Source organism: Mycteria americana, chromosome 1, assembly GCF_035582795.1.
Source record: "Mycteria americana isolate JAX WOST 10 ecotype Jacksonville Zoo and Gardens chromosome 1, USCA_MyAme_1.0, whole genome shotgun sequence".
NCBI lineage: Eukaryota > Metazoa > Chordata > Aves > Ciconiiformes > Ciconiidae > Mycteria > Mycteria americana.
In genome coordinates this window covers 54500992-54526495 of record NC_134365.1, presented here as the reverse complement: position 1 = coordinate 54526495, position 25504 = coordinate 54500992, and the positions used below count along the sequence as shown (strand labels likewise).

At 37.3% G+C, this 25504-nt stretch overlaps 1 protein-coding gene across 9 annotated transcripts in view; it reads right to left on the bottom strand.

Moving 5' to 3' along the window:
- CNOT4 (CCR4-NOT transcription complex subunit 4) overlaps positions 1-25504 on the bottom strand; it is a 91002-nt gene that overhangs the window by 19186 nt on the left and 46312 nt on the right. For 4 of the 9 annotated variants that reach the window (XM_075498212.1, XM_075498150.1, XM_075498141.1 and 1 more), the window contains 9 exons: positions 19173-19370; positions 16292-16378; positions 15645-15746; positions 14675-14800; positions 9691-9824; positions 5754-5909; positions 3003-3060; positions 2473-2722; positions 79-576 (listed from right to left, as the gene is read on the bottom strand). In XM_075498212.1, the coding sequence (XP_075354327.1) occupies positions 79-576; positions 2473-2722; positions 3003-3060; positions 5754-5909; positions 9691-9824; positions 14675-14800; positions 15645-15746; positions 16292-16378; positions 19173-19370 (1609 nt within the window). The remainder of the gene's footprint in view (positions 1-78; positions 577-2472; positions 2723-3002; positions 3061-5753; positions 5910-9690; positions 9825-14674; positions 14801-15644; positions 15747-16291; positions 16379-19172; positions 19371-25504) is intronic. The other 5 variants (XM_075498169.1, XM_075498197.1, XM_075498178.1 and 2 more) reach the window with 3 other exon arrangements.

Genomic DNA, 25504 nt, shown 5'->3' with positions numbered 1-25504 from the left:
ATTCCCTTTTCCTATTCTGGCTCAGAGAAGCTGAAAGCATGAATTAAGTCATATTCACGGCTGTCCCAATCCACCTACCTGATATAGGGATCCCTCCCAGACCTGTGCTGTGTTGTGGTGGGAGATTCAAGTCCAAGAAATTACTATTTGAGGTGGGATTTGCTGTGTGGTTCAAGTGCATGATGCTATTGCGTGGGAACGCCATCCAAGGATAGCGAGCTGCTTGGCCTGGAAAACTGAAGGAGTTGTAAACTGCTCGATGCTGTTGAAACTGTGGGAACCTCTGTGGCATGACAGGAAAGGTGCTACTGAGAGAGTTGGCATTTGCAGGTGCAGCAGGATGCAGAAATCCAGAGCCTGGCCCTTTGGCAGTTGTAGTGTGTGGGGTAGGGTTCTGAAGAGATGTGGGAGAGAGGGAAGGTTGGTCTTGGACTGACAGTTCCTTCTCAATCAGGTCTGCTAAGGCTTTGCGGGTGATGTCAAAGGGGTCAAACCCTAAGTCGTCCTCTTGCTGTTTGGAGGAACCAAACCCAAAAGCCGCTTGCCAGTCTGTGGAGGAGGATACTGGTATAGTTTCTGTCGGAGAGGAGAGAAACAGGATTTAGAACAAGAATTAGTATGTATTTATCCATACAAAAATTTCAGCCTCAGTGTATCTGAATCTATGTTACCAGTTATCTCTCATGTAATACTTCTTTATACATTCCCCAAAGACACTTTATTCATCAGCGTAGAATGCCATTTTCAGATCAAACTGTCATAGATTTCTACTTAGGTGAAGTGGTAGAACTAGCAAATAGTATTTTTACTGCAGAATTGCTCTGTTCCTGAACTATGGAAAAGCCTTGTCAAGTAAGTATTTTCAGTAATAGCACCAAGTCGAAAGAGACCAATAAACACTTGCTTAGAACCTTCTTTATTCCCATGTTACTTGATGGAAGTGTGACCAAGCAGAGTTTAAATAAGGCTGTTACTCAGTTCAGTATTTTGCTTTCAGTATTAATGTTGTGCTTCAGCTCTGCTGTGCAAGAAAGGTGGGGAGGAGATGTTCCCTCTCAAATGGGGAACCTCTGAGCAGTGGTTAAAAAACAAACAACCCCCACTTTCTACCATTATGAAGAAAAACAAACCAAATTATCAAGTAGACACCTTGATAAAACAAAAGGAAATAAGGAACTGCATGACAAGATATTGTTAAATATTTTGAGGCAGTGTTGCAAAAAAAGGGTTATCAGAAATTTTCTTGTATTTTCAATTACTACTTCATTTCATTATACTGTTTAAGTTTCTTATTCATGTTCAGTGAATGCTGGGTCTAGTTTCACTGTATTTTTCCTCAAAACTATGGTAATGCAAGCTGATGAATACAAGGTAGTATCACTCACAACATTAACTCCCTCTGCTGGTAGGGAACCTGGTCTGCTGCTTTAAGCAGTTAAAATTATGCTCAGTATCCTCTCTTAGAAATCTACGCTTCTATTTTCACTGTAAAATCCATGACGATCAAAAGAGTTGCTAGACAGACAAAAACTTGTCCTTTGTATTCTTATAGCAACCATACATTTTATATTAATTATGAAACAAACAAGATCTCTACTACCTGGAAATTGTCTCTCAGTGTGACTTAATCCTCACAAAATTAGTGCATATAGTACCTTAGCAGCAGGTAATTTCCTTGGTAATAAATATTATTTACGAACAGGATTATGACATCCAGAAGTCAGATAAACATCAAAAGAAAACTAATCACTAAGTAAACCAACTGTGCCCTAAAGTGTCATTTACATTCTACTTATTACTGATATTGTTTCATTTAATTTTCTAACAACTCCCTCAGATTTATAATTTGTGAGCTCTCCAATACTGTTAACCATTCCCAAGGCTATATAAATACAGCTAAAATGATGTTTCATTCATATGAAGTGGTATTTCATAGGAAAGTACCTGGAAAATACAGTTTATGCAGTTAACCATATTTTTATCTTTTCTGAATGTATGTAATCTCACTTCAGAAAGAGAAAGATTAGGCACCTTCAGATAACTATGCAGGATACTAAAGAAAATTCTGAATTCCACTGCACAGCTTCTGATGTCAGAATTATAGATAATAACAGATTATTACACCAACATATACTGACACCACATATTTTCCCCACTCTCAATAAAACCTGTAAAATTAAATATGAAGCATAGAAGTCACATCCTATTATTTAGACAGGCACATGGCTAAGAAAAACTAAAATAAGCACTCTGATAATTTAGCCATGCAGCTGGAAAACTCTGTAAAGTTTCTTTTAGAAGAAACTCTTACATCAGTGCAATTAATTTCTAGTTAAGTGACAAATTTTAATCATTCGTGAAGGGGGAAAAAAAACACAGTATGGAACAAGTCCTAGAGTTTTTGGTTCTACACAGTTTTAGACATCAGTTCCAAAAGCAAGCAATACCCAGCCATGTAACCTGTATATATACCTGATGTGAAGAGGCTCTGTGGTTCTGGTGCTGTGGGCCAGTCATTTGAAGTCTGTGGAGAGCTGGGGAATGGAGGAAGCCCACTAGGGATGGGGTTAGGGTGCCGAAAGTTGTCAGAGAACAGCGACTGTGATTCTGTTACAGCCCCTTCAAAAGGAGACCGTGCACTGTGATTAGATGAACTGATGGGTATGACTGGATTGGGTTTTGTTAAACCAGGCGGTGGTGAAGGTGTGTCACTGTTTGTTATCTACAGGCAAGAGAGGAAGAGAAACAATTAGGACATGAGTGTTTATATGTAAAATATTCTTCACTAATACAGTTGAAAAATTCCCTCAAAACTTTTGGCTGAAGTTAGGCTAGTTAATATATAGCTCAGTACACGATCGAACATAAAAATCAACTTAGCATTTTTTAGTTTTGTTTAAAATTATGATACACTTCAGAAAGTACTTGCTTCTCCAACTACAAGTTGCACCAAGCCCTCAAACTCAATTCTTACTTTCACAGCATTTATCTTCATGTCTTACCTGCTGGGAGCTGTCACCATTTCCTATACTGAGGGAATCTGAAGGTTTGTCGATAGGGCTGCAAAAGTGGGAGGGGAAAAAAAGACAGTAAGACACTCAAGTATTTAACGTGAAAATCAACATTTGCTTTCGTAGTGGTAGAAAAGCCTTGAAATAAAGCAAAATTAATTAGGAGGAATTAAGAAGGAAAAAAGTCCACTTATTACTTATGAGACTGGGGTTTTTAATCATAAGCATTCCAATCATTTGCCATATACTGTAATAATTCTTCCCACCACTCTCCACTATGCTTGTTGACTACCCTGTTAAGGAATAAAAGGAAAGTTTTAAACATGTTCATAGTAAATCTATGTCATTCAAAAAAAACAGGACTCTTGTACTATGGCAGTATTCTGTAGCAGTCAGTTCCATCTATGCTACTACTGGTGAGAAACTTGGGAACAGTTTTGTTTTCCAAATACCTAAGTTATCAGTTCCCATACAAGTCCTAAATAAATCTGGGGAGAGATAAAAAGGTTAAATTAACTATTTAGTCCTGGTGGCAAGTTAAGGTTCCCACCAGCCTTCAAGCTTTAACTAGCAGAAATTAGTTCCAAGGTAAGAAAACTGAGTTTTGAGATGACAGAAGGGGAAAAATGCAGGAAAAAGATACAGCATAAAAAACTGCCAACAAACATAAAGAGAATAAAAGATAAGATACAGCAGAAAACCACCTCAGAAAGCTATTCACTGGGAATTAACATGACTTGGCTGAAATGGCACATCTCGGGATTCAAGATTCTGACAGGCATCTATGAGTTGCCTTAATTATGCTAAATACCACACTAATGAAACAGTATTAGTTTAAGTTCAGATTAAAATCTCTGCTTTACAACTTCAAGGTATTTGTCATTTTTATCTACCCGTAAGAGAAGATGCACAAGCATCAGGCTGCACACCCTAAAACATAAGTCCTACAATCAAGGACCAGAAGTAAAAATATGAATTTCAGTTCCATTAAGAGGCCAGAATGTGATACAAGTCAAATTACAGGCATGACGTGTTAGCACAAGACAAATATACATACAGTAATTATTTTAACTGGGTACAGAATTCAGGTTCTAGCTACAGCTTTTCAAACACCCTTTGCTGCTGCAAAGTTTAAATATTGCATAGAGCCACATATCAAGGTCAAAAATTTGTAAGATTGCTTCCCCCCATATTTGTTCTCTCCATCCCAGAATAACTAGAGGCGAAACCCAGCAGAATTCATTATTCTCCATTCTAAAGAAACTGTGTAAGAGTAATCCGTCAATAAAAACTATTTTTGTCCAAAAGAACACTGATTGAGTTGGTATCTCAAAAAGATAACTGAAGCTGAAGTATTTGTGACTATAAAAGAAAAAAAATCAGAGGAAGATACTTGCAAGCAAGTATTACTCCAGTGAAGATTTACAAATAATTTCTACTCAGTGGTTGAACAGCATGAATTTGGAACAAACTGCCTTGGGTTAGTAATTTCTGAATACCTATAGCACAAAAGTTTGCTGTAGACTCTTCACTACACAATCATTCTGATTGTAGAGCTGATATTACAGCGAAGTTCTTTTCCCAAAGCTGCTGACAAAGAGTCACAATGCTGCAGTTTAAAAAGCTATGTCTAAGACAACTTTTAATGACAATCTAAGTGCTGAAAATGTTTATTATACTTGAACCTGCCTAAGGAGCCTTTAATTGTAAGACGGGCTTCCAGCCCTCAGGAATGAACAAGATTCATTACCTATTGGCTGCAATATTTTTACCTACATTTAGTACACTCTTTCCAGAAAAGATAAGAAGGAAGCTGCATGTCACTACTGAGATGCAACCATAGGATCTCTGATCACACTTCAACGGGACTGCTATTGAGCCTAACAAGGAGGTACCACTTTCAACAGCACTCACAATGTTAATGTATCAGTTCAATACTGATTTACAACAAATATCAGCTACCTAATTGGCAACACCACTTCTTGAAATATCAGTGTTTACTTTGTTATTTTCCCATCCAACCTCTGAATGAGCCCAACCAATATTAGCTAAGGGGGTCCATAAAAAACAAAACAGCATGACTACAGACTACCATCAGAACTGCAAGTGATGCTTATGATGGAAGAGGACACCAGTTCTATTCAAGGAGGGCACCAAAAGAGGAAAAAAGTTGGTTAGCAATAAGGAAGTTATTGCAAGCAGATGAATTACTTCCTCTGCACAAAGCAGCCTCAGTTGAATCTGCTGCCCTGTTGTTCCTGTTAATGAGTGATAATCAGGGAACCCTTACCTCTGCAGTTGTGTTTCTGGAACACACCATTGTAAAGAGATGACAGATATTCAGCCCTAACATTTAGCTTCCTTCTGTTGAAGCTTTTCCAAGTGACAAGCCTCCTGATGTATAGCAACTAGCATGTTACTTTGTGGAAGCTTCTGTATAGAAATGGAGGGCACAGCTCCGGCTGGGACCATGCAGCTATAGAAGCTGTTGATCCCCTGGTTATTCAGTTCCCCTCAGCCCTTACCTATACCATCACTTACTAATTTAACATTAGGGTTCTCCTGCACAATCTGCCAATCGGTCTTTTTGACATGGGCTAGGCTAAGCCCAGCTTTTTATGACCTGATCAGGATTTGAATCCAGCTCTCCAACCAGAGAGAGAGACTGGAGAATCATTCCCTCCACACCAATCAGTGAGAGAGAAAGCAAGCTATCTGAAGTATAAAAGGCAGCACAATTACCCGAAATCTGAGTCTGCACCATCTGGAGTCATGTGTTCTGGGTCTGTGCCATTTTCTAATATAGGAGGCGTTTTCCTGTGTTCCATTGTTAAACCGTTGGCTGATTTACTTGAACTCTGTAATGATGGCCAGGCATCTTTGTTATTACTGTTGGGTCTGGAAAAAGGCAAGAGTAAAAAAAAAAAAAAAAAAAAGAAGAAGAGTTCAAGTTATGAAGAAAGTGTTTTTAAAAATTGTAAGCACTGGGGAAATGAATCCTTGGGCCAGACAATCCATAAGAATAGATTTATCTGGATATTATTTCTCAGATTTTAAATGGTGATGACTTAAAAAAAAAAAGAATTAATGGGGTAGGGAGGGGAGAGAGAAAACTGGGGGGAATTCTGTTTTCTTCACTGAATAGATAGCTGCTCTGCCAACGCTGAAGTCCAAACTTGCCCATTTGGGGGAGAGAAAAAAAAAAAAAAAACACAAAAAAACCCCCAAAAATCCACCAACAGCTTCAAGTATTCAGACAGACACACAACTCATTTAGAATTATTTGCTTTATCCCATAAGTATTTGTAAGTTCTGTAAATCATTAACTAATTTTTTTTTTAAATAAATGTTTTATATTCCAGGCCCTATCAAGCCTGGCCCCAACAAATGAAGTTTGTTTTTATGCCTATACAAGAGTCCACAGCTTTACTAACATACCATGAGACCAGTCAGACCAACACACTGTTCATTCAAGTTACTGCTCCCTTCATTTCTCATTTAAAGCCATAATTACTTCCCTTTTATAAAGCAGCATTAAATTTCATTTCAGACTGCACATTAGATCTGAAAGAAGTTCAAGAAAGGACTCAAAGCCCAAGTTTTTGCTGAAAATAGTTACATTTTATACAAACTGAAGCAAGCTGACACATCATCTATAACTGAATGCATTCAAATATAGTGTCACCCACTAACCCTACAATCTTACTATAAAAAAAAATTTGCCTTTGTGTTCTCCAGTTCTTTTATATTAACTTTAGTTTTTCATTTGCTTCAATTAGGATGCTGTTTTTAGCATCCAAGTGCTGTCTGCATAAGGAACAGGCTTTCAAAAAAATTTTTTAAATACGTATGTTCCTCCTGATGCCCCCCCTTCATTAATATGTTCTTATTACATGGTCCAACATTTAATCTACCTCTCTAGGTCAATTTAGTAAGTTCACAGTTGGAATCTGGAAATTCCTATAGCTCCTTATAACAACACAAGTGTTTCCTACTCCTATTCAGATAAAATTGGTATTACTAGCTAGCCTCAAATCTCAGTCAGTATTGTAAGATTTGCTATTCTACCTCCATCTTTTCTCATATACCTATATAATAGGTAGACAGATGAGAGCCTTGACCTGATTTACAGATCTCATCTTTGCTTTGTACACATTTAAAATAAGTTAGAGATAGCATGTTGATCAGATACTGAACATCAAGGAATGAAGACACGTCATCATCAGTGCATTGTCAGTCATTTAATATTCTCACCCTTACAAAAATGAGCTGTAATCTAGGTATAACAAGACTTTCAATCCATTAAGAGATTTATTTAAAATATCAAAATTTATATCCGCTGTAGTGCAAAGCCATCTCTATACTACAAATAACTTTAAATGTCACAGTTAAAAGTCAGTTTTGCATCCAAGGAGAAAGGTAAAGAGAAAGAAACTGTTTTATGTTTTGGGGTGGGTTTTTGTGCATGTGAGGTTTTTTGTTTTGGTTAGGTTCACAGCTGCAGGCTTCTAAAGGACTGTTCTCTAAAAGACCAGCAAGTGCTTAACAAGTGTTTCCACTTGTAGCATAAGAAAGCATTCATTTCATTTCTTTAGGAAAAGGTCAGCAGGGAGGAAAAAAAAAAGAAATAAGATCTTAATCTGTTTTAAATGTGGAATATACCTCTAATTGCAAGAGAATGCAGTCACCATGACTATCAAGTGACATACCAAGAGATGAGTACCCACATAAAGTAGCACTGGGGGATTTCAACATTTGCCTTCAGCAGCAAGAAAAAAGGTCTGAGAGTAGGACCTTTCAAATTAAAACAAAATTGTGAAAAAGCATTTATGCACAGTTTAAGAAACTGTTTTCTACTAGTGGATATTTATAATTAAACATCTACTATTTAGAACTCAACTTCTGTTCAATTCTAGAGTGAAACAGAAATCCTGCATCCCAAAAACACAAGAACAACCACAAAATTGTCAGAAGCTCTGACAAACTGCTAGAAATATTAGTATTGTATCAATGAATCAGACAAAAAACAAGAACCCGATTGGATAGAAAGCTGTGAAGGAGAACAACACGCATTCACCAGCTCACAAGCTACATTCTGTACTGATGAGATGGGACTTGAAGAAACATTTCAAAATCCCAGCTGCAAGAAGAAATTCACTTTGCAACTCAAAAGGTGGTGCCTAGCCATTAGCAAAGAACAGAGTCTGTGCTGTGATGATGCTGTTCAGCTGACAAGAGAAATTAACTCCAGACCACTTGTTGCCTTTACAGTAACATGCCATTTTTTCCACGAGTGCCAAAATGTTAGCACCACAGACTGGCCAAGCTCCAATTCGTAATTGCTTTCTGAAGGCTTAAAAGTTTGCTGCAGTTTCAGATAGAGCATTCTTTCCTGACTGGTATCGTTTGTTTTGCTGGGATCTAATTAGGTTTCAAATTAAGATTAGTTCAGACTTTGAACATAAAATAATCAATACCCAAATGCAGGAAGTGGTCTATTCGCTTTACTCGCTGCACTCTACCTTGCAAATCAATATTGAACCAGTGCCCAACAAATAAGAAGTGGCACAGTCCTTAAGAAAAGATCCAACTGGAGGTCCTGACCACTTGCAGTCAAAGAACATATGAGAATTCCTCCAGAAGTTAAAGAAAATAATCCCAGTACACCAGCTGGCATACCAGTTCTCAGAATTAGAATTATATTCTGCTTATTCAAGCTCCGTTGGCAGTATTTTATATACAGTGCCCACTTTCTTCATTAAACTGTTGTGTAGTGATGCTGCCAGTGGCAAATTATTGTCTGAAAAATTCAGTAGTGGATAAACTGGCACACAACACAAACCCTGATTACAAGGCCAAGGTCCGTACAACATGCAATCTAACTCTTACATTCAACTCTGCCCATCTCATTATGAAAATCCTACAAAAAGGAGTGGAAGAAGTTGTTAACAGTTTTTATTTCTTTATCTTAAATATGACATTTGAGTGGATAATTCACATAAGGACTGATGACCTTAGGCTTTCATTTATCTTTGTATGACTATGTACTCATATAGACAGAAATATTTCATAACTTACTGAACAAACTACTTCAACAATATTATTTTAACAAGCAGTAATAAGTGATATCTGCAATTACAGCATCATGAAAAATATATCATTTAAGTTTACTAGGTGAAAGCAAGAAATCTTTCATTCACATCTTGTGAATTCTTACTCACACAAAAGAAAACTGATTTTACTTTCAATTTCCAAGGTCCTTACACCCAATGTAAGGACTGCACTATAATTCATGATGTAAAAACACACAATAAAACACACATATCAAGACTAAAAGGTGTCTTAGTTGCGAGTACAGACTGCATTCATCATGATGCCATACCAAGAAAGCTGACATCTGGTCTTTAATAAATACTTTGTGTTTATGCAAATATAAAATAGAAGGTCTTCTTTCAGAATAAGAATACCTCGTTCTGAACTAGCGATCCAAAGACTCACACTTACTTTATATTAGAACAAAGTGGTGCATATGTCTGCACAGAGAAAACTGTTATCAGAGTTTATCATACAATAGCCACTAAAAAGAGCAGGCAACTTAGGGGATGCAATAGGAATAAAAGTTATATTTGGGAATAATCTGAAAGAAAGCATAGCCACGCAGTCCAGCATCAGTACTTACGTATCATACCTCTGCAGTGCTGTCACTTTGTTCTTGTTCTTGTCAACTGTACCCGTAGATAATTGGAGAAAGTTGGGGTTTAGTTTGTATAATTCTTGCAGTAGTTTCTGTTCATATTCCTGGTGCTTACCCGCCTAAGGAAAGAAAAACTCACAATGAATGAATACTGGTTTAATCTATTTTTCTATATATAAATGTACATATGTACTAAGGCTTAGTAATTGAGCTTTAACAACTTAACAGGTCACTCCTGACAAAGTCAAAACATTGCTTTTCAATCTCAGCACAGACATGATTTCAACGAATCTAAAGCTTGCCTAGAAATCACTTGGATGTATTTACCAATTTAGAATTTTTCTGGAGAATTCTAAAGCAGAAAAATAGTTACAGCCTTATTAGAACTTGCTCTTCAGTTCTAATCAAGAGCTTCACAATATACCTTCTAAGTCACAAACAGCTAGATCTCCAAGGCAGTCTGCATTTGATATATCAACCATACTAAGCTTTTCAGAGGACAGGAAGGAGCAAAGAGTCTCTCTTTTAAACCAAAAGTTCCAAAATGGAAGTAATTTTATATTGGCTTAATAAAAACAGGTGAGGTGGTCTGAGTGTTAACTATCATGTGACAAGGAGTATATTCTGAGCAATAACTGATAAATTATTCTTTTTAATAACTGAAAAATTGAAATATTCTTTTAACTAATTGAATTAATTAATTGAGAACAATTTCTTGCTTTCAGAAATTGAGGAGGCCCAATCAGCCTCCAGAATATTGAATCTGGTGAGTGAAGAAAGAGTATTTTTCAGTCTAGCTTATTTATAACGTTCTGTGGCTAAATATTTAAAACAGAACCAGCAAGATCCACCCCCCCCTAACATTTAAAGTGACATCTGAAACAAATTCAAAATGAGCATTCACACTTTTTGTAGGTTGTTTTACCAATCTAAGAATTACTATTTGCAAGCTAAGTATTGTAATGAGTTGAATCAAGATGCAAAATAGAACAGTGAATTTGAAGGTGTCAGTAGCTTTTATCTAGAGTTTCCAGGTACTAAGAGATGTCCTTTAGCAAAGGAAACAAGTGCTAAGATTTATGGTCAGGCCTTCTGAATCTTAAGTCTGGAACACATATGTTATCTATCACATCTTCAGTATTGATTTAAAAGCTCTCACACTACTTGTACACCTAAAAATTAACATTTGTACATTACTTAATTCCCTTTATAAATGTTTTGTTGGAACCGGAATGGAATTGATGCACAAGCAATGCGGACATCCTTCTAGAAAAATATTACAATCTAAAACAGAACTATTACTTAGGGTTTGTTTTTTTTTTTTTTTTAAACTAAGCAGGAATATTTGACAAAACTCAAAACACAGTACTGCTAAGAAACTAAATTCCCTTATGAGCTCCTTTAGAAGGGCAACTGCATATCCAATTTGAATACTCCAATTCAGTCAAACACTATAAATATCTCCATTTTTTTGCTACTTAATTCTCCAGTTCTCCATTACTGGTTGATTCCAAACGTGTCTTTCTCTATGTAGTCAACCTACGCAATCCTCAAAAAAGGACACCGAAACATCTCGTGTATGCATCATCTTACCCAACTTTGTCAGTGTCTACACCCAAGCTACTACCTACAGTAGAAAAAAGTGTGTTTCTAGAGTGTGGTTCACCTAAATGCAAACTTTGAGATATACTGCACCCTGGAAATGCTTCTTTCACCATCTGCTATGAATAGAATATAAGCAACTAGCTCAGGTGCACAGATCTGCACTGCAAACATTAAGCAACTGAGTAAGATGAAACCTCCCTGGATATCTCATCTTGCTTAAGACTTCAGTGGCAAAAGACTGAACATCATGGCCAGGAACATTAGGCCAGTCCTAAGCTCACTTACCTGTCACATAAATGTAAGAAACAAACAAGAACTATATCCTGTATCTTATATAGGAGCTTGCAGTAATCATGCTTTAAAATTTATAACAAGCAATCCAGAGGCCAAACTTAGAATCTCCAACCTACCTTACCTAAATTCCCAGCTTCACTTTCAGAGACCCCCTGGAGTTCTACCAGTTCTTTTCAGTTTGTCACCATGTTTAGCTCTATTAACAATTATTGAACCTAGAATGTAAGTGCATCCATTGACAACTTTATTTTGTTTTTAAATAGAGAATCAAAGCCTGTGACAATGAACATTCAATCTCATTAAATGGACCTGTAAATTCATTGACACTAACGCAAACTCCAGAAAGCTGGTGCACTGAAAGCACAATGCGCTTTTCAGTAATTGTGTAATTTCCAATGACTTCCAAGAAAGTAATACAAAATGAAGAAGAAAGTTTAAGGAATGTAACAAGGAACAGGAAAGGAAGATTCATTTAAGTCACCAAGATCAAGTATAATCTACTCAAGACTTCTGAAGGAACTCATATGTGAAATTGAATTCCTGGCCAAGGTATGTAGCCTATCAATTTTAACTGGCAGTTAGGCCAGAGGACTGACAGATTGCCATTGCCTCCTACAAAAAGGGCTGTAGAAAAGATCCTGTAACTACAGACTAAGTTCAACCTCCATCCCCCCTAAGATTATAAAGTCTATCTTAAAAAATATCTTAAAAAAAAAAAAGGGAAAACAGATAGAAGTTAATGGATAAACACAATCTGCTAGGAATGAATCTGAGCATCTTCTGTAAAGAGGAATCCTACTGCACTAACATGATGGAATTTTATAATAGAGTCAATAAGCATAAATAAAGAGGAATCCACAAAATATTCAAAAAAGCCTTTGATAAGGTTTCACAGCAGAAGTTATTATTGAAGGTGCCCTGAGATAGAGAAAAGGATCTTGTGTTCTTGAAGCTGGTTCAAAGATAGAAAGGCAAAGGTAAGACTTACTGGTCACTTTTTTAGGGTGCAGAAGCAAGTGATGAGGACTGATGACTGGCATCAATTTTACACACCACCATCAGCATGCATGAGAAAGGAGTGAAGAGCAAATTCTTTGCTGACAATACCAAGCTCTTTGGGTAGTAAACTGCCATGCTGATAACGAGGAACTCCAAAAGAACCCCAGAGAACTCACAAACAGGCAAAAAGGTGGCAAATAAGCTTCACCAGAGACACATCAGGTAACATACCAAGGGAAAAATAGCCTAAACCATACTACCACTCTATCGATCTGTGAACTGGCTGTTACAGCTCAGAAAACAGATACTGAGGTTACTGCCAACAGATCTCAAAGTGATTATGCACTGGCAACCAAACACACAAAAAAAAAATAAATGTGCTGGGCATCATTAGGAAGGGCACTTAATAAAAACCAAAACCAAACAAACAAAAAAAAAAAAAAACAAACAAAAAACCCCAAAACAAAACACACACAAAAGACACCCCCAAAAAACCCCACATACAAAACATTGAGGACTGCTATATTAAACTTGCTTTCCCCACATCATGAGTATGATGCATCTGACCTCTGCATCTCAAGGAGAACACAGTTAGAAGGTACGGAGAAGGGTAACAGAAATTATCACAGAAAGGGAGGAACTGCTTTACAAAGAAGTTGAAAAGCCCAGAAACTGTGTGATTTGGAGAGAAGGCTGACAGAGACAAGATCAAGTTTTACAACATCACAAAGGCAATAGGTAAGATGAATAAGGGTTTTGCTTTCAGCAAGTACTACAATGCTAAGATTAGGAGACACTTGACAAAACTAACTGGAGATCAGTTTAACACAGGCAAAAGAAAGCACTTTACGAAACAGCTGGTGAACTTCTGGGGCTTGCTGCCACAAAAGACTATAGGGTTGACAGCATCAGCAGGTTCACAATGGATTAAATAAATTCATGGCTGACAGCTCTATAAAAAACTAAAAAGCCTAGAGAGGAAAATACCCTAAAATGTACATAATATAACAGATCTAGGTGGTGGGAGAAATACAGGGAAACAAACATGGAAGGTGGCCTGGTTTGCAAGTTCTCCTTCAATTTTACCTCCTATTGTCATTATCTGTGACAAAATATATACTACAGGGACTATTCATCTGAACCAGCAGGGTATTTTTTTTTTTAATTTATGAAAAGGTAGCTGAAATCCTCAGAAATAACTGCTGATTTGTAGAAAAGATGTTTAATAGATGTGGACATTCTTCCTTATTCTCTGGCTTACATCACCCTAATACATGAAATAAAATCTACTTGCACAACATTTGTGCTAGCACTAAAGGTGGAGACCACCTCCTTCATGGACAGACCACATGCAAAAATTACAGCATGGATGCAAGGCTGGCATACTTGAGATTAAGTTTAAAAGCTTTACCATACGCTCATGTAGAAGGACAGACCCAGACCCAAAAGACCTCAGAATGCACCACCTTTGAGAAAGTAAAACTATCCATTTTCTTGCTTCCCTACCCTAGATAATAAGCATTTTGATGTTGAGGTAAGTAAAAAAATCCTCACATCAGTATTTATGCTCTATTACAGTTATGCTCAATGTTTTATTTCTATACCCTACACAGGCTAAAAGAGATATCAGAATTCAGATAGCATGGTCAAATCACAGTACAATAGTTAAGCTATGATAACTGGTCACACATTGAAAACCTACAGGAAAACCCAGATCTGCACTAGCTTCTTTCACAGAGATTTAAAATAACTTATGTTACCTTGCATTGGTATGAACAATGGGCAAGTAGCTAACTCAAGGTTATCTGGAGATAAACTCTTAGCCAAGAACTCATCTTTTTGTCTCATGAACTCTCAGTGGACTTTTCAGCCTTTAAAAGCAGCATGCAATGAAAAAATTTAAGTAACTGTTCACTTCAATATCCAACCGGTTAATCACCTTTTGGATTTCAAAATTCATCTCTGCCATAACATTCAGCAAAAGGCTACATTATACACATATTAGACTAAATTATATACAATAAAATATATACATGCCACATTTCACGTGTTTCCCATTCATTATACTTACCTGCATTTCCTCTTTTGTGAAACTGGCTGCTTCATCTCCCAGCTCATGTAGATACATGCAGTCTGGTTTTGGACACTGCATATTTTTTAGAAAATAACTGCAATATTTTGTTGTACCTAATGATGCCTGAAGAAAAAAAAAATCATTACTTAAGTACTGGAGGTTAAGAATGCCTTTTACAGTATAAGAAAAAAAAGCTATATTTGAAAAAAACAAGAAAAAAAACCCCCACACCACCCAAAAAGTCCTTCCCAAGATTTGGAGTTCCATCATAATACATTTTTTGATGCAGATGGACTAGATAGTCCATTTGTAAGAAATATATATACTTGAGGATTAGATAATTAGGGTGTATTTCTATTTTCATCCAACCTAAATAAACACCAAAATAAGAGCCTCAGTAAATATATGCATTCATAATTATAAGAAGCCAAGTAAGTAGTTATGAGTTTGTATTTCATGTAACTGGTTAATGTTTTGTAGCAGGGTCAGGAAATTAATATTAACTAGATTATTTTCTGTAGCCACCAATTTGGCCAAGTCAGCCTGAATACCTGTTTACACAGATACCAAAAGGAAAAAGCTTGCATTTCCCAGGGAGCTTTTGAGAGGTGTGGTGTTTGGACTACAGAAATGCTCTGTAAAAGCAAATAATCAGGTTTTCACACTATGCTATTAAGCTATACAGCAAAAAAGCCACTGTGGGAAGGGGGAGGTGGTGCATCTCTTTCTTTGTCTCAAATTTTTGTTTTAAGAAGTTGCCTGCTAACCCCCTAAAACATTGCCTGCTGGAAGCTCACTAAACTTCCATGTTGTGATTAATGCTAGGAAAATAGGTCAAAACCCAATATCCAATAAACTGGACATTTTTGTCCATTAACACATGCATATCCATACACATAAAATTTCATGCTATGCACTGATATTAGTGTCCTAGCACATATACATAAGAATGTAAAAATATTACCACCTTAAGTGTTCTGCCATCTACCACCACATTATTGACGCACTGTATGGCTCTGAGAGCATCTTCTGACCGGATGTAGGTTACATATGCACTGGCACTTGGACCCTAGAAAGAAAGCATACCATATTTTTTTGTTTTCCTCCCCTCAGACAGATCTGAATATTAAGTTGCCTTTTTAGTAGCTCACTTCATAAACTGGTATATTCATGGCTAGATGTTTTTAACAGGAAAACTGACAAAAATGGTAGAATTCATAAAAATTTAGATGTGATGCATAAAGAATGGGGAAAAGAAGAAATGCATCAAAATATTGCTTGAAAGTTCTAAAAATACTTAAAGGTATTTTATACCTGAAATGCAGATTAGTGAATAAATGCCACATTGCTGCCGCTTTGAAGGTTCTCATCTTGTCTCCCACTTTTTAATCTTTCTACATTTCATCACTGCATCTTGCAACTTTGAGAGTCTAGTTGGACAATGCTTCAGTAACTTAAGAGTAATTTGATTTTTGCAATGCTGTCCTTTTTTTTTTTCTTTTTAATTCTTTAACCTATTGTTTAATTAGAAATAGGGAGCCCCCAGATTCACTGTGCACACATGTATTTTCTCTAAAGGAATGAAAAAAAAAATCACAAGGGCCTCTGACTTACCTGTGAGCCTGCATATGATGTGCTGTTATTAATGACAACTTTATGTATTTTACCAAACTTCCCAAAATATTCTGGTCGTTTCAAAACCTACAAGAAAAGAAAGTTAAAGTGGTATACTGGAAAGTGAATTCATACAGGGCTGTACTTATTCTTCTGAGTAACTATGCAACTACAGCCTTTAATAGAAAACAGGTCTCTTCTACGAAGAGGACAGCATGTAGATTTGTTTTCCAGCGTAAAACATGGTTACTTGCAATACAGAGTACGTTGCCACTGCAGTAAACAACTTAAGTGATGGCTATTCCACATTTTATGTTGTATTTTCTAAATTTCTTTCAGTACTCAGATTACCCAAACCCTACCCTGGCAAGATACATCCCATTCAGCATGAAATATTCCTGTACGTATCTATTTTATAATTTGAGGAAAAAATAAAAACCACATTCATTCCAGTTTTAAAAATAACCACCTTAAACTTGCATTCTGATATATTAACTGCTACAAACAAAACACTGAATCCTGACTCACTTGTCCCACTCCAAAGAGGAAGAGAGTAAACCAATTAGCTCGAGATAGCCTCAAGTTTTCAGAAGACCAGACTAAGTACAGGAAGACAATACATGACGCTTCCCAGAGGCAAGGAAAAAAGTTTCAGAATCAACATCATGCTGAAATGAATGAATATCACATTCCTGAAAGGGGGGACGGACGGACGGGACACAACATGGACGGACGACAGGGGGACACCACTCACAAAAACACCAAAACCCCTGTCTTGTCCCTCCCTGCATCAGTTAGTAGTAACACACCATTTAGCTATCCTGTGCAAAGCAAGAACATGTCTAGCATATTAAGCAACTCTGTTGAATAACAGTTACCTGTGTGCCAATGGAACTGGCAATATATCTGATACATGCGGTACCAAAAGACTTTCTTTTTCTATCCCTGTGATGAAAGAAGGTGCAGACGTACTGACTACTCAGACTGAAGCTAGATAAGCTAAGGGTATTTCTAGTTCTAGACAACAGCCTGAGAGGTTAAAAAGGAAGATTTGTTTCCCCAGCTCTGTCTTCATATTAACACTGGATAGTACAGTTAAACTGTACTGATCCAAGAACTTCTTTACCTAACCACCTCCTCTCCCTTCTCAAGGGAGCATCAATGTCCTCAAGATCTAACAGCATTAATCACATTTGGAACATCCTGTAGAACTACGGGGCATGTTGTACAGACAACCAGTCACTCACTGGTCTCTTCTGACTACTCTTCACTTGATCTACACCCTCTTGAAAGATCCTACACCCATCCTCAGGCATCATTCCAGAGGAGACTGAAAATCCTGAGTAAAGTGGAAGAGTTTTCCTCAATTATCTTGCAGATTATACTCCTGATAATATATGGCAGCATGGCCTTCACAGTTTTCACAGGAGCATGTCAACAGAAGTGGATCCACCTGTACTCCATTATGACCACAGATCTATTTCCAGAAACAGCAAATAGCAGCCAATCTCCCCTTCCAAATCATCTTTATTTGTGCAGGAGTTTCTTGCCTGCTTAAGTGTAAAACATATTGAATACTCTTTTTTTAGCCCATCTTTCTCTTTCAGGCTAGGTTTCTTGGAAATCAAGTCATCTTGGTGCTATATGCAACGTTCCGTAAGTACACATTATCTTCTGGTACGTCAGCGTGACTGCTGCTACCACCAAACCTAGTACAACCCCAGAATAAACCCACTTCTAATTACTTCAATTATTCAGTGTGGAATTATCTGAGGGTAAAAAAAAAAAAAAACCTAACGGTATATACTATTATTTCTCTTACTCACAGATCGTCTAGCTGGTCAAAGTAACCGAATACATTTTTCGGTAATAAATAGCACCAAGCCAGTGCTGACAGTTGCTTGCAAATACTTGTTGCTATATTCTTGTAGACACTGAAGTGTTATATGCCAGATCAGTTTAACTTTGATTTTTCTCTTCCCTTCATATTCTCCCTTTTTTCCCTTCCACTAAAAGCAGCTTTACACATTTGTTCTTTCCCAGTCTACCAAAATGCAGCCCATACTCTGAGTCCTCAGAAACAGCAACTTCTATTTGAGATTTCTCCAGACAATTTAGTCCGATCAGGTGAATTTAACTTGGCATAGTAGTTTTGAAGACATCTATCTTATCCTGTAGTACATTCCCTCCATATTCTAATTCAAGGTACTTTTACTCATTCGCACTAATTCCATTAGCCACCTGCAGCTTACTGATGATGGAATTACATAAAACATTTTAAACACAATCTGTTTTCTCAAATGAAATGCTTCTTTTTGATGATGCAGAGTAGCAAGCCAACTCTTTCTTTGGTCTTCCTCTTGCTAATTGTTTTCCCCCTCAACTGACATCACCCTTATGCTCCTTCCTAGTTACACTTCAAGTGTTGACTTTTTTCTTCTGTTCCTACAGGTTTGTGCTACACTTTGTATTTGTTCCTTATAATCCAACGAAGCTCCCGTTTTAGAATTGGTGGTGCATGACAGCTGTCTAGTGCCAGCAGATCCAGCCTAGGAAAATGAGTACCTAAAAAAATCCTTAAGCTTATTTTTAGCTTAATAACAACCCATTTTTAAACAAATACAAAGAACAATTTCCTTAACAAAAAAAAATAGAGCATCCGTACTCCCAAAAGCAAAGACATAAACACTTATTGAGGTTATTTTGGAGGAGGAAGCTGAGTAGGTTCCCTTAAGAAGAGGGGGCCTCAGCAGCAGTGAACATTTTCAATGTTGTTTCATTTTGTACCCATCAGGGAGACAGACAAGGGTGGGCACAAGGGTATTCCAATGGTTCTTTTACAGTAAGTTAGGAGCAAGATCTGCAAGTGTGAACCACTCACCTCTGGATCTGCTAGGCGCTGAGACAGCCCTACCACGAAGACAAGGTTCTTCTGTACGACCCGTACACTGGCCAAATGTTTGCGATTTTCTGATATCTTCTGTTTCCTCTCATTTTGTTTCTGTTTCTTTTCATTTTTTATCCTTTGCAGCTCTTCCTGGGAGAGTGGTTTGTACACTGCTGGATCTTCTGGATATGGCTAAATATAACAAAATTAAAACAACCCGCGTAAGAAACAACGTGTTTGAAAATCATTAATCCTGATGTTTTAACACACAAATTTCTTTCTTCTGTTACACTGTTCTGATTGTTATGGCCACCCACATTATAGAAGTAGCATATTCAGTCCTTTGGGAAAGGTGAACATCTTGCATATTTTCGTTTCTCCTATTTATAGACAACACCGATTTGGGCAATAGCCACATTCTAACCCAGCTACCTAGTCAGTTTGGTAACACTACAAGCAGCTGCAACATGACAGCCAACACATCCTGTTAAGATTTCACTAACATAGCATAGTAAGCAGGGTGAAAGCATACCCTGCGTATTCACTTTATATTTAATTGGCTGATACAGGTTTGGATACTTAAGTGTATTAACAAAGTAAAGACAACAAGATAAGAAATCAAAATACAAATGTAATTTCAGTGGCCCACCAAGTTCAAGACAGTAACACCATTACACGGCTCAATCTTTACATGGTTAACTTCTCCTAGTGAAGAGACAGATTTCAATACAGTTACTGCATACTGATTTAATAGTATTCTCGCCATGCTTGTGTACCAGTTTGAAACTTGGGCTTTGTCTTCCCTGGACAAAGGCACATTTTTAAATCACAAGATTATAATCTACAGATAACTCCTCAAACACAGACATAACACTGTAGATTTTAATCTCAAAAGTATCTAGCAGAAGTGAAAGTGTCCTCAGAGTTACCTAGAAAGATCGCTCTATTCATGCAGAGCATTGCTATAAAGGCACTATTTTAGCCTGGTCCTGTAGACTACAGTGCACTGTCCTCTGCCCCACATTACTCCTCAAAGCAATCCCATATTCCTTACCTGTCCCAGTTTTCTCAGACTGAAAAGTTAGATTTCACACTTTATATACAAAGCAATGCTAAGCACAGAAGCAAGTATATAAGAATATCTCTCAAACAAAAAGAAGTGTTTGTAAACACTGAGACGAAGTAAAAAATGAGAAGAGTACAGGAGATGTGCATTAAGGTCAAGACTGAAGATAAAGAAGTTAAGCTCACCAATACGTTGATCTAAATTCTTTGCTTGTACTACCATAACCAAAGGTTTCAGTGTGCAAGTCCAACAAAAATGAATTTAACCTTTTCCTGACTGTCCTCTGTTAATGGTAGAATACAAAACTATTTGTCATACTAAGTGACTTGAGAAAAATCTACAGCAGCAGATGAAAATAAGGTTTAGGTTAAAAGCATATATTCCTTACACTTGCATGATGCTACTGTAAGAGCCACCAAGTGCTCAAACCCGATAGTCTTCTGAGTACAGCCCCAAACAAAACAAGATCCATTTTACAGATTAAAGTTCATCATCATTATGCTATACTTGATACATCTTCTGAAAATATGCTGCAGTTGACTTCAGCAGATGGCATCTCATGGTTAAACACCAAGTCCTCTGGAATATGTTTTTAGTATCACAAAGGAATTTAAACTTGTAAGACACTTTAGCAGTAGCCAGAGGTACACAACTAAGTCCTTAACATGAAAAGACATAAGGACTCATGTTACCCTTGAAGAACAGGTAAAACTTTAAGAAATGGTACGGTTATGTTATTCACAAGTAACACTGAATACCTTATACAGATTTCACAATGTACTTCATGAATAGCAATGAACTGTTAGTAAGGTCATTCAAGATTAGCTGTAGCCAATTATTATCTTGAGTTTTAACACATGTACACATGAGGACTTCAGAGATGCAGAATAATTCTGCAAGGCATTCCACTTATTTGAAGAGCTTCTCAAAGTCTGTGTTAGTCGATCATGCAGAATTAAAGAATAGATATTGTTTTGTTTTAGGGAAGAGAAAGACTGCTCGGCAAAGAGAGAGTTAATTCAGTTATCACAGTCAAGCTGAGTTCAGGTAGGAATGGGAAGAAAACAAGTGCACCAGTATAAGGTAGATTAATTCCAAAAATAAAATGGCTCACCCTACATCAAGTGATGTAGTATCATACCTACAACCCATCCTTTCACTTATTAATTCCTTCTCCACATCACATACTACACAAGGCAAGGCTTGCAAGTGTGCAGTGCTCTGGTACTGCGCAAGAAATGAATTCATGGTTTTCAGTAAGTTCAGTAAGGCTCCTGAAGGTCCAAGAAAACTTCAGCAAACAGTGCCAAAGTTCATCAGCTATCTTCTTGCCAAATATAGTCACATTCAGTTCACACTCTAAATGAGAAGCAAGTCAAACAGTATGTTCCTTCTCTGTACAGCTATTTGCTACTGGAGGTCCTGAACATTGGTCAGGAAACATCCCAGGTAGCTCAAGCATAACCCTGAGCAGAACATTTATTTGTCCATAGTAAAACTAGTAGTTTGTATTTGTACAGGAGAGCACAAGAATTGCCGAGAGGCACACAACTAAACAGCAACTTCAGAATCATGGAAGAGAAATCTCAGCAGAAAGTACAAGACTGCCTGAATAAGAATTTCAGTCATTAAGAAGTAGAAGCCATTGATCTGCCATGATGGAAAATAGCACTTGTTTGAGCAACAGAATCATCAAGAGTTCTTGCTAGATACTGTAGAGCTGTATTATATATAAAATGTTTCATATGTATGTTTATCACTTATGACATGTTTAATGCTTCTAAGGAATATGACTAGTTGGATATCCTGACTTGCAGGACCTGTAAATGAGTGTGTGTACACCTCCTGAATCCCAAGAATAAGTCAGAAACCCAATCCTAAGAAGCAATAGATGATTTTCCTATCTATATATAATGTGCAGCATGACGACAGACAATAGATATTGCACATTTAAGGAGGGAGGAAGGCAAGTAAGCACAGCATCAACATTTCAGAAGCTAATTCTAAAAAACCAGTAAGTATTAGAAATCCTGTTCCTTTCAAATAAGGACATAAAGTCAGCCTACAAATAGGACAATAAGCGATTTCATCTTCAGAGTGATTGCTTCCCACAGTGTTGAAGTTCATGAACTCAGATGATAGTTCAATTACAGACAGAACGCATGCAGGGAAGGCTGGTGGAACATGGCTCTGAAAGCCAAGCAAGGTGGATTGACGTCTGGTGTATCTCACAGTACCATTTCATCTGTTGTTTACTCTCTGTCCAACCCTACAAAATAGGGGTAGGACCACAGGTACCAGAAGCTCTCAGGTCTTGCACAGCTAAAGTGGCAATGCTACTGACATGGCCACTTCCCCCCACACACCCCCCCCAAGACGCATAAGATACTTGTTTAACCTACTATCAGTGATTCCTTAGCTGGTAGAGGATTTGAGATCCAAGCAGAGGAGCTACATCAAGTGTTATCAGCATTTATGTATTTTCAGATGCAAGACATTAAGAAATGTCAACATCACTGATTTACTGACTAAGTTTAGCTGACACCGTCCGCTTAAGTTATACAAATCCTCTTCAGCAAAAACCATGGAAGGCACCTGAACAAGATGTGCCAACATGGAAAATGACCAGATTTTGTTTACGCTAACTGCAAGTTGCTGGTAGTCCTACAAGAACTTCACAAAAGTTCAAATGTCTCCTCTGTAGTCTCGTTTCTTTAATCAGAGATGGACCTTGATGAATTCTCAGTCTTCCTGACTAATTTGGCTTGTCATTTAAGTTTTGTTTTCTTTCAGACTTTTTTCCCCCCATTTTCCCAATTGTTGAAAGCTGAGCTGGGATTTATCAAGCACTTTGCTTCTGTCATTCCCAGATGGGTCACATTCCTTCCACACAATGGATGTACCAACATTTCCCAGTTGTTGCCTTGCTACAGAATAGGTTCTGAAATGAGAAATACAGAGAAAGTCAATAAGATTTATGCATAGTATACACCATACTACTTTTATCAAGAATAAAAAAAAATAGCAGTTTCCAATATATTTCTAAATACCAATTGTTGCACCAAACTACTCAGTTGTGGGATTAAAAGCACCAGAGGAAACAACTGACATCTGGAGACTGTGCCTTAAGACCAGGTGTTCCTTTTACACAGAAGCAGGAGTAGGAGAAACATGGACAAAAACATGCTTAAAACATGTTAGTTTCTTGGTCATAAATGTAGCAGCTTATTATTTCTCTCCATCTCTAAGACAAGGTGCCAGGAGGAATAAAGCTCACTAAGTCAAAGACCTGGAGAACAAGGCACAGCCACACCACAGGAACAGGTGTGTATCAAGTTATATTATTTGGTGGAAGGGCAAAACAATTAAGAAATGTGAAGGAGCTAGGCTTTTTTATTGTTGGATTTAAAATTGCAACAACTGACACTAAGGTCTGAGAGTGCTTTGCTCTATTAAAGCAACACAAGCGACTGAAATGGTATGTATTATTCATATGACAAACAGTACCTAGGCCGCTGAATTTTAAAGAAAAGAAAAAAGAAAAAAATCACTGCAAAAATAAAAATCACTGGCTTTACAACTAGAACCGGACAGGCTGGTGACCTGTAAATCAGCTTTTGGCTACAGAAGTAATTTTTGAGGACAGCATGTTTTCATTCTAATTTGACTAGTTAGCAGCTATTTCACTCACAGTTAAGAAATCAATTGACTGGAGAAAACAGGAAGGCTTGCTTAGCATCTTACAATCGACTACACCTACAATTCTGAAGGGCATCAGGAACTCAAAGCAGGTCACTTCTATTCTTTAAGGAAGTACTTTTTGTAGTTAATGAATTAAAACAGAAACAACATCCGAGTATTTCAGAAGATTCAGATAAAGTTTAGAAAGCTTTTAATGTGTTAAGACTAGTTTCCAACCAGCATTCAAGTTAAATTCATACTAGCACCTTACTTTCACAAATCAAAACAAATCAAATGTTTGTCTACTACTGCTACTAACTGGAGGAAACTTAAGACACATTAACTCAATTGACTGCAACCATGTGAACATATTCTGCACGTGCAAATGTTAAGCTATGTAACACTTCAAGCATGTAGAAGTATTTTCTCCTTGGCAGAAAAAACTGCAAGCTAACATCTTTTCAGTTAGAAGTAAATTAGAGAAGCTTAGGAAAATAATGGTATATATGCAATGCACAGTTAAAATCTATCAAACTAATAGCATAGGTGCCATTAGTGTATAGCCAAACTATTTTATCATAGACTTTTCCAAAATCTCCCCCAAACCTTTCAACCAAAATCCCTGGAAAGGGAACTTCTTCATTGTTCCTCTCCACAGACTAGCGATCAATCCACTGGAGAACTCGCATTGCATTCAATACCATCGGCACAAACAGCAGCTTTCTATTACGTAATTGTGCATAACATACTCAGCCTTGCTTTAATATATGTTTATTCACAGTCCATTTTGCAGTAAGTATCCTGTACTGGTATACACATTATAAACATGATGTGCCTGTTGAAACCATAGTACCTACTATAAACTTTCCTGCAAAAATTTTGTTGCTTTGCCATTTTCTGCACTTCAGCATTTTAAGTGGTCACAACCAATACACACCATAGTAGATATGAATTAGAAAACTGCTTAGATCTTTTCCCCAGAAACCTTACTACGCACAGATAGGAACTGTTTAGGCCCACTGCACACAAGAATACATACCTGGTTCAGACGGTCCAGCACACTTCAAAAGGTAGCTTCTTCAGACCTATTTGATGCCGCCATCAACCACGTAGCTTGGAGTGACTTATTCCTGATGGGGTCTCTGCGCCACAATGTCATTGTCTGTGTCATGAAAGGAGTGTACTCCTCAGCCTCCTCCATGCAAACTTCCTACAATCCAGCGATACAGCTGCTACTCTACTCAAGAACATCTTGCAGTCCATGGATGAAGAAAGTATCAAGAACATAATCCTCATCCATTGTGAAAGAAGAGGTTTCCTTCTTCTCCCGGAATGGTTGGTGTGCTTCATTCTGATTGTAGCACTCATTCTAGCTTTTCTCCCGAAACTGTTTTTCCAAGCAAACTGTATCCAATTCAGCAAAATATTTGCACATCCAATCATACGCCAGATTATTCCACATTAAAAAGTTCAGCTGTGGCAGTATCCGTATTTCAAAGAATTCAGATACCCAGAGGCAGTGAATAGCATGCCGCTTCTGTGATTTTTCAGATATATTCCATAAATTTCCAATAATGAA